Genomic DNA, 9111 nt, shown 5'->3' with positions numbered 1-9111 from the left:
AACCCCGACCACTCGAGACGCAAGCCATGGACCTTCGCGCAGATATACATCGCCGCTCAATGGGTCCTAGACGGCCCTACCCCCGCTTCGACGTTTCAGCAAGTCATAGTCCAATCTTCGAACGTCCCCTCAGGTCCTTCGAACGCCGCACCATCTTCTTCGTCTGGCGTTAAGAACGAAGACCTCCTACCAGTCTTGCAGACGCTGATCAAGACTCTCGAGGCTCAGCAGTTTAGGAGTCGGTCACCCGGACCACCTGGTGGTAGAGACGGCCCTCACTGCTTCTACTGCGGTCGTTCGGGCTGTCGCATCAACGACTGCGAAATGTTCGAAGACGATGCGAAGAAGGGCTTGTGCCGGAGGAACCCAGACGGCAAGGTCGTGTCGTTCGACGGTCGATTCATGAGCAGGAGAGAGGGCGAGACCCTCCGCGACGCCATCTATGAGTACGCGCGCCGCACCGGCAAGGTCGGACTTAACGCGAACACTTCGAACGGTTCGGGCGGCGCCACCCAAGCTTCGACTACCTCCCAGCTACTCTACGAAGCGATCGAGACCCCACCGACTGCGACGTACGCCTTAGACATTGGCGAGACCCTCGAACGTATGCGAGACCAGTTGTCACATATTACGGAGGTCTACGCCCAGGAACAGCGGAAGAAGCACGTGTTCGACGGCGTCATGATTGACAAGAGGCCGCAGCGTTCCACGGCCCGTCCTGCGAACTTGCCCACCGATAAGTCACGAGCTCCGGACTCCCGAGGCTCTTCGAAGGAGCGTACCGTGCGCTTCGCTTCGCCGCCTGTGTCGAGCCAGCAAGCAGCACCGATCGAGACCCCACCCACGCGTTCGAAGAGTGCAGAGCGTACCGGTCCACCGCCGAGAGCTTCGACGCCACCTGCAGACTCTAGGCCGAGCGTCCAGGCCTCGGCGCCACCAGCGCAGTCAGTGCCCGACAAGGAGAGTCCGATCCATCCCTTCGCAAATGTCCGCGACGCGATGTGGGGAGTGCCCCCCACATAGGCCCGGACAGTACGTATATCCCTTATTTTGAGCTACCTGGTCAGTGCCATTCCCTCCGAGCATATTGACAACCTTCGCTATTCCTTCCGATACCCCATTTCTATTGTACCTGACGGACTTCGTGCGATTTCGCATTACTTACCATATATAGCAAGTACCTACTATTAGTCAGCTTCGGCGGCATACAGTGCCACGAAGACATGTACATAGCTCAGTTCTCCCCACCTCCGAATCTAGACATCTGCGAGCACAGCTTGTGGGTCCCTCATACATTTGTTGGAGCTGGGAGAGGCTCCCCGGGTTGGTCAACAGTGACCTTCTTGGGCAATCAAGGATCTTCGGACGTGCACGGTGCCACGTAATCGAGAAAAGACAAGTCCTACGACTTGGAGGCCAGGACAGCTCGGAGGATACAGGACCCGGACAGGGACTCGCGGAACGAGTACAGGAGCTTGCGGAACGAGTACGGGAGCCTGCGGAACGAGTACAGAAGCTCGCGGAACGAGTACAGGAGCTCTCGGAACGAGTACAGGAGCTCGCGGAACGAGCATAGGCGGCTGCAGAACGAGCGTAGGAGCTCGTGGAACGAGCGTAGGAGCTCGCGGAACGAGCGTAGGAGCTTGCGGAACGAGCACAGGAACCCGCGGAACAAGGAAGGCGACCACGGAACGAGAACGAGACAACCGCGGAACGAGTTTAGCGACTTGAAGGGCAGCGACTGCAGAGCCAGAGTGGGGCACCTTCGGAACGAGAACAAGGACAAGAACGAGACAGAGCTTTAGAGTCCACGGAGCGAGTTGGGAACGGAGTCGTCAGCGAGGCTTGGAGAACCGAGGACAAGGTCAGTAACCCTGAGGCATCGTTGCAAGATCATTTCTCGGCACATCTCCCCTCCACTCTCAAAACCCCTTCCACCCATGTCACCTCCAATCTGGGAGCAGCGAAATGACCCACCCCTCGAACATCGCGCCCGGGGGTACCACACTCCCGAGCTACACAACTGGAGCCCACCGCGAGGGGTGGTATCCTATTCATGCTTCTTCCGCTCCGCCTATAGCTTCGCGTCATCGCATTCACAGCACAGGCAAGCACCCACCATCCAATACATTGGCTTCCCATCCACTACGAGTACGTCACATATGGAACGAGGGCCCGCCGCGCGCGATCAAGACACGGCCAGAGTCACTACCGGGACTGTGTACAGGCGAGCCACCATCTACTATACCCTCCATCACCAGTCCACCATTACGGTGCATGCGGAATCGACGCCAACGCGCGCAGCAGACGTAGTCGCGAGATCAACCGGGGCAACGGTACGGTTCGGGTCTATTACGGAGTCGGTGACTAGTGGTCTCGGAGACAACAGCACGTACACACTCGACGGCGTCTTCACAGCCTCAGCATCTGCAACCCAGAATTACGAGCGAGCTACGGGACGCGTGACTGTGAACTTCGAGCCAGTTACGGCACAGGCAGGCGACGATCATCTCGCGAAGCACACATTCATCGCAAGCAGCATTATCGCCCAATCCACACAGATGCGGAACCACAGCGTTCACGAGGCTCGACCAGCCGCACGCTCGAGCATTGCCGCGGACGGACAGAGACTGAAGACGACGACATGTATACAGGAGCGAGTCCCTGCGCGTACGGGCAGCAACTTAGTGGAGGACGCCTCTCGCGGTACTGGCAGGACACCCGACCCGGACGCCCACGTCACCGTACACCCGCATGCTCAGCGAGGCAGCTCACTCGGGCTTCGCGAGTTCTGGAGTGGAGTAGCAACTCTCGCGGCGAGGAAACACGAAGAAGCTACTCCGCATAAGAGCCTCACCATGACGGCGAGAGCCAGGGCGAACACGAGTAACGACGGTTTAAGCATACTTGCATCTGGAGGCACGCGCAGAGGTATAACTGCCGGTTTGCGAGGGCGACACACGATGGATAGAAGAGCTAGTAGGCAGGCGTACGTGGGTTATGGAGGCTCTATCACAAAGGTACCTACGGACACGTCGGGGAGCAGTCCACATCCGCTCGACGAGTTCTTCCTCGAGATATTGAGGCTCACAGCGAGGACGTTCGAGCGAGACAACGGGCCTGCGGGAGATAGACTCGCTAGGATCACGGCCACGCAGCTTAGTGACGCAATACCTTCGGACGCGACTGTCAGTCCCGCGAACTCGGAGCAAGCGACGGCGCACCAGTACGACAGGTCGGAAGGAGTTGCAGCGGCGAGCAGAGGGCAGGACAAGCAATCAGCTTCGCGAACGCCACTGCGCCAGCTTGTGAACGTCAGCCCCAAGTCAGCATACAAGAGTCGGAGCGAATGTACGACCGGCAGATCCTGGCGCCCAGCGAGTAACCAAGCACGCGACCAGGGGATTCAGGGAACAGGGCATATGAGCGACACTAGCATGGAGCACGAGGGTATGCGCGAGCGAAAGGGGCGAGCGCGGGAGGCGAGCCAGCAGATGCCATTGGCTGAGGTGCAGACCGCGGCGGAGGCGTACACGACAGACCACCTCTTTACGGTCGAGGACGATCCCCCGCGGCCCAAGGAGCAAACCAGGACGGAAACGCAAGCATCAGGGCAGGCGCGGGATGTGATTACGGAGGTTACACTCACCGGCGGAATCGCTACGAGGGGCGGCGCGTGCCCTGCAGTGGTCGGTTGCCGACACAGGACCCCGTTCGGCGAGGTACTGGCTCTGATACGAGGAGACCGAGGAGGAACGGAAGCGCCGCACCTAGTCGACCTAGTGCGGACCTACGGATACTCGAGTGTAAGCAACATCGGACGAGAGAATGACGAGAGAATGGAGACTTCTGGACGCGGCACAAGCGGGGCGTCGAGCGGGCGAGACGGGCTAGGACCACGAGAGAGAGACTCACGGCGGGCGGGGGTTGCATGCAAGGACCTAGCGGCGACGGGTATTGCGGAAGGCCGGGATTTCGACGGCGAGCTAGGCCGTGACGAGAAGAGGATGGCGGGCGGTGAGACTTCAAGTGCAGCCACTGGTAGCGCATGCAGCAGGGAACAGCAAGAGGTCGGAGAGTTCTTGGTCGCGGCGAGACGAGTCTTCAAAACTGGAAACGACCGGCTGAGGCTATATCAGCAAGCTGCACAGGTGTCGCGGGTGACGAGGCGAGTCGCGATAACATCGGTAGAGGATGGGCGTACCGGGAGATGCCATCCGACAGGCAGCGGTCCACTCTCCTCGCTAGCCGAAGACTCCACGGCAACTCCACGAGGCGCACCATGCATGCAGGCGGAGGAGACGTACGCGTTAGACGTCCGGGAAGATACTCTAGCACGAGACGGCGCAACGGCGGACGCGCTTGATACGCGTAAGGAGCAGGAGCGACAGGCGCAGGCGTTCAGAGGGGTCGTGATTCGAGCGACAGAGATTGAACTCACCTATGGGGTCTCCTCCACCGACTACGCGTACCCCGGACATTCATCTCCCTCCGCGAGAACGGTCTTGTATGGGCAGGAGCATGCGACGAGCACATTGGAGCTCGGAGTTGACGACGCGCTTCTTTTGAGCACACAGCGGATCGGTGATGGACGCGACTGCGGCCGGGAGTGCGCCAATCTGGCGAGGGCCCAAGAAGGGGGCATCATCGCGATGCACGAGAGACAGTACGACGGGAACCGGGGCGAGGACTACAAGCAGTCGCAGATAGAGTCGGTGGAGAGAGGACTCAGGCGAGAGACGATCGCTCAAGCGCCCGAACCACGGTCTGCACAGCCTACTGGCGTCTCGCTGGTCACTCAAGTCGAAGATTCGGCGCGGGCGTTCTCGCAGTTCCCGCGTCTCTTCAATACTACTAACCTGTACGCACTCGGTTCTATCGGGCAAAGCGCGAGATGCCCTACGGCGGTTCATGGTTGCCAGACCGTAAGATCAGAGGGAACCGCGTACGAGACGTACAAGTTGGAGTGCCACGATCAGGAGGTCCTAATCCGAAGTGAAGCAGACACTCGAGGCGAGCGACCCAGGGATACGCAGGATGTCAATGTCTCCAGAGGAATGGGATGGACTGATCTATGGGCAAGTGAGTCGCCGGAACAGTCACGACGGAACGAAGGCGATGCAGCGGGTCTGGGCATTGACATGCAAGCACCGAGGTGCCAGCAGGCGGACTCGGCGATCGCAAACTCGTTACCGGAGGGAACGCTCACTCACGGACCTGTTCCAAGGGAAGAGCTGACGAGGCAGGCGAGCTGGTGCCGCAATTCACGCCAGTGCATTGCGTCGGAACGAACGGCATGCGGAAGCAGGAAGGATAGCATCGAGAGTCTAGCGACGGACACAGAAAGGACGGGGTTCGAGCACGGCGCGTTACGGAGGAAACAAGACGAGTTAAGGAAGACGGCGAGACGAAGCATTGCCGGGCGGGATGGTCCTCGGAGGGAAGGAATCAGGACGCGAAGGGAACGTCAACATTCGGACGAGTCTCAACGGAGGCTGGAATCACCGACAAAGCCCCACGACCAGTCGCTGGCTTGCGGGACCGTTGTTCTCGCGAGCCTGGGCCATTGTATTCGCACGGAAGGAGACCGTTCACGTACGCGAGGCTTCAGTGGGAACAACGTCCCTTCCGACGCGATCTAAGGAGGAGGGAAGGACAACCGGCGTCTACAAGGATCGGAAGTGGGAGAGGGCCGACATGATGCGGAGTTAGAGCCTGCTGTGAGTGACCAGGACCAGCGGAGGAGCGAGGCAACTGGCATTCAGAAGTACAGCTGGACATGACGGGACGTATCGAGGACGCGGGTACAGGAAGTCGAGCTCGAGTCACGCGGTCGGTCGAAGTGAAGAGCATCTATTGCGAGGCTACCTACAACAGACGGACGAGCCGAACCCTCACGCCTACGGGAGAGTCAAGGCACGCCCACTCGGAAGTCACGGCGAGCCAGCAAGTTCTGTCTAGCGAGACGGGACGCGGATACGGGAGCGAGAGCACGGACAGCCGAGCAGTTGCGGGTACGCACGGGCGAGCTCAGAGACGGAGATGCGCCGGAGGAACAACGAGAGCGAGACGGATCTCGGATGTGTCGAGACGACAAGCCGCGGATTCAGACAGGCAACGAGAGCTACAGGAGGAACGTGTGGAGGGATGGGACGTCCGGATGCAGGTCGACACTCGAGATTGCCTGGCGATGCGCGAAACAATCCGCAACAAGCGGAGACCGTGTCGCGGAAGGAACGGCGGGCGAACCTCGGTATCGAAAGCGTGCGGACGACGACAGTGGCGCGGGACGGAAGGAACACGGGAAGGTTGGAGGGCTCGTGGAGGCCATGAGACGAGTTCCAGACGAGCAGGTAGCGGGACATCCAACCACAGGACGCAGTCGAGGCACACACGCACGGGCAGCTGGCCAGAGCGAGGGAGCAGAACGGACTCGCGAGGAGATTCCTTACGGTGAATGGTTCGATGCGCATCTACAAGCTGCAGGGGCGAGGTACAAGACTGCCGACAGCAAGCGTGCCGAGGTCCGGGATATCGACGATAGCCAGTCGGAGGAGGCGGAGCTAGGGAAGAGAGGACCCGGGGTGACCACTGTCCAAGTGTATGGACTAGGGCCTGCGCAGTTCACTACTGGGCGACTAGTCTCTCAAGTTGCGGAGGACGAAGACGCCATCCCCGAGTCACGTTTCTTGAGGTCGAACAGGACCCCCGGTCTATCCAGCCTGTTCGCATGCAATACTATTGGGCGACATGCGCTACGGGAAGTGACGGGCGGTACTCGAGCGATCGGAGGTGGTTGTCACAGGCGAGGACCAGTACAGCTGCGAGGCAACGATGAGCGGAGGGAGACGACTCAGTGGCAGAGCAGGGGAACGAGGGCTCGAGACCAGAGCACGGATGGGCGGAGGCCGGCGAGGAATGGAGTACACCGAAGGCAAAGACCAACAGCATAATTGGTGATGGAGCACGACCTCAGGCCGGAAAGCAGTGGCGGATCGATCAAGCGAAGCGGGGGATCGCGGGGCACGTACAGCAGTCGGGTCTGGGTTGATGCGGAGGCATGTACCGGTCGCCCTGTATCGGCCTGGCGAGTCGAGACATCTCAAGCGAAGTGAAGCGAGGTCAGAGCCGTCTTGCGGGCGTACCAAGTGTGGCGAGACGAGATATTCCATGAACCTCAAGTGCGACTCGAAACGCTCTTGCGAAGCGATGAGGCAAGGTCCGGGAACGAGCGCTATTCGAGACGCAAGCGAGCGAGAAGGGAGGCGTAGGCCTCAGACTGCCATGGACGCCTGCGTCGGGAACCAGTCGAACATGCACACGAGAGAGGCACGACGCTGAGAATGTTATTACGGCGAACGAGCTCAGTTGGCAAGCGGGCGAACCCGGCCGCAGAACCTGATGAGGGGTTTCGTCGGAAGCCGGGGCAGGCACAGGAGAACCGGAGCCCAGTAGGAACCAGAAAAGACGGACCAGGGACAGGGGCCGAGGATACGGAGGCGATGGACGAGTACACGCAGACCAAGCAGAGGGGACGGTCGAGTGCATGCGGACGGCGACCACGAGTCAAGCCGTACAGGTGAACAGGGGCGAGGTCAGCACCAACGGGGCTCGCGTGGACCGATAGACTACCTCCAGAACACTCCGCAGCGGACGAGCTGGCGCAAGGGCAGGACGACACGGACCAGGCGCGAGCTTCAGAGCGCAGAGTCCAGGGTCCAGCCGAGGCGTCAAGCACGCATATGGAGAGAGGGATGTCAAGTACGAGAGAGAGGGAGTGGCGCAAGACGGGGGAGCGACGTCCTACAGTGAACTCGTTCGGGACCAAGTAGCCGAGGACTGGGGCTCACCGACATACCAGACGAGACACGTAACGGTGGGAGGACGTTGCGCAGGCATCGGAGTTGGACGGCAGGAGGGACCTCGAGCAGGATTTCGAAGTCAACCAGCCAAATGGATCCGCAGACATGACGAAAACTATTGCAACGGGAGCGGGAGGGGCCGTACGAGCTCACGGCGCGATGGAGGCCGAGCGAGAGGACGGGCGAGTACGCACTGAGCGCAGTCGCGAGTCCGATTCTACAAGTGAACCTGCTCGAGATCAGCCAGCCGAACTCTGGCGACGTGAGGACATACCCGCAGGAGCAGACACGCACACGCGGCTGGGAGAGAGCCAGGGCCAGAATGAGCCGAGTACGAGAGAGCTGAAGGACGGATGGTGGGCGATAGTGGGACCCGCGGGGGATGAAGGGCGAGGGAAGCTTCAGCCAAACATCGTCAACATGCGGAAGAAACAGACGCACAACGTGAGCAAGAACCGTACACGGGGAGGCTGCGGCGAAGCGGTCTGGCAAGTTGGGGTCACAGATCAGCCGTCAACCGACCCTCACGACGTACTGGATATCTCGTGCAGCGACGCAGGTGGAGAAAATCCTGCACACGGAGGAGTACGGTGGGCGGTGCGGATACCACGAGAGACGGTGTAGTGAACTGGTGCTACAGTCAGGGCCCGGGATCAGCGAGCAACCTTCACGGACTCAGCACATACCATGGCAAGGACGCGGGTACCGGTGCAGCAGCAGCAGGTGAACTGGGGTGAGCGTCGAGCCGAGTATGGGGAGCGGCGGATGAACGTACCGGCCTGGGAGACGTGAGGGCCGGACATGCCGCCGCGGAAGGGTTGTCAAGCGGCCCAGACGACGCGCGCTCCAAGTACGAATGGACGAGCAGTACGCCGGGATGGCGAACCGACCGGGTGCATGTGGTTTATGGAGATAGCCAGCAACCGGACCATTCGCGAATTGCGGACGTACCGTGCAGATCGGGATGGCAGTCGTGCATACTACCGCCAGCGAGACGACCATGGGCAAGCTTAGCTTAGAAGAGGGACAACTTGAAGCGAGGTCGCTCGGCTGCGCAAGTTACAGGACAGCTAGGTGCGAGGACTCAGGACGGACGTCTGGTCGACTGGACCTACGTCGAGGAGCGAACGCCTGAAGTCAGCGGGATATTGATCACGGTCGACCTACACGGACACTGCACCCAAAGTGACGTGCAGATTCAGCTGCAGTTCAAGCGCTACCGGCGGAGGAGGTGAGATTGAAGAGAGCA

General features: G+C 60.4%; 2 protein-coding genes across 2 annotated transcripts; both read left to right on the top strand.

Moving 5' to 3' along the window:
• Positions 1 to 1940: 1940 nt before the first annotated feature.
• On the top strand, positions 1941 to 7051 carry B0H18DRAFT_1131895 (uncharacterized protein; the record flags this gene model as incomplete). The annotated part of the gene is made up of 3 exons (XM_048035519.1): positions 1941 to 4861; positions 6167 to 6815; positions 6869 to 7051. 3 exons carry the CDS (start codon positions 1941 to 1943, stop codon positions 7049 to 7051), a joined length of 3753 nt encoding a protein of 1250 aa, XP_047884279.1.
• A 970-nt stretch (positions 7052 to 8021) lies between these two features.
• On the top strand, positions 8022 to 8654 carry B0H18DRAFT_1131894 (uncharacterized protein; the record flags this gene model as incomplete). Its single annotated transcript, XM_048035518.1, has 3 exons — positions 8022 to 8306; positions 8368 to 8452; positions 8503 to 8654. 3 exons carry the CDS (start codon positions 8022 to 8024, stop codon positions 8652 to 8654), a joined length of 522 nt encoding a protein of 173 aa, XP_047884278.1.
• Between the last annotated feature and the right edge of the window lie 457 nt (positions 8655 to 9111).

This window comes from Fomitopsis serialis (genome assembly GCF_022376445.1).
Source record: "Fomitopsis serialis strain Sig1Antser10 chromosome Unknown B0H18scaffold_734, whole genome shotgun sequence".
NCBI classification, from domain to species: domain Eukaryota; kingdom Fungi; phylum Basidiomycota; class Agaricomycetes; order Polyporales; family Fomitopsidaceae; genus Fomitopsis; species Fomitopsis serialis.
This window is presented reverse-complemented; position numbering and strand designations above follow the sequence as displayed.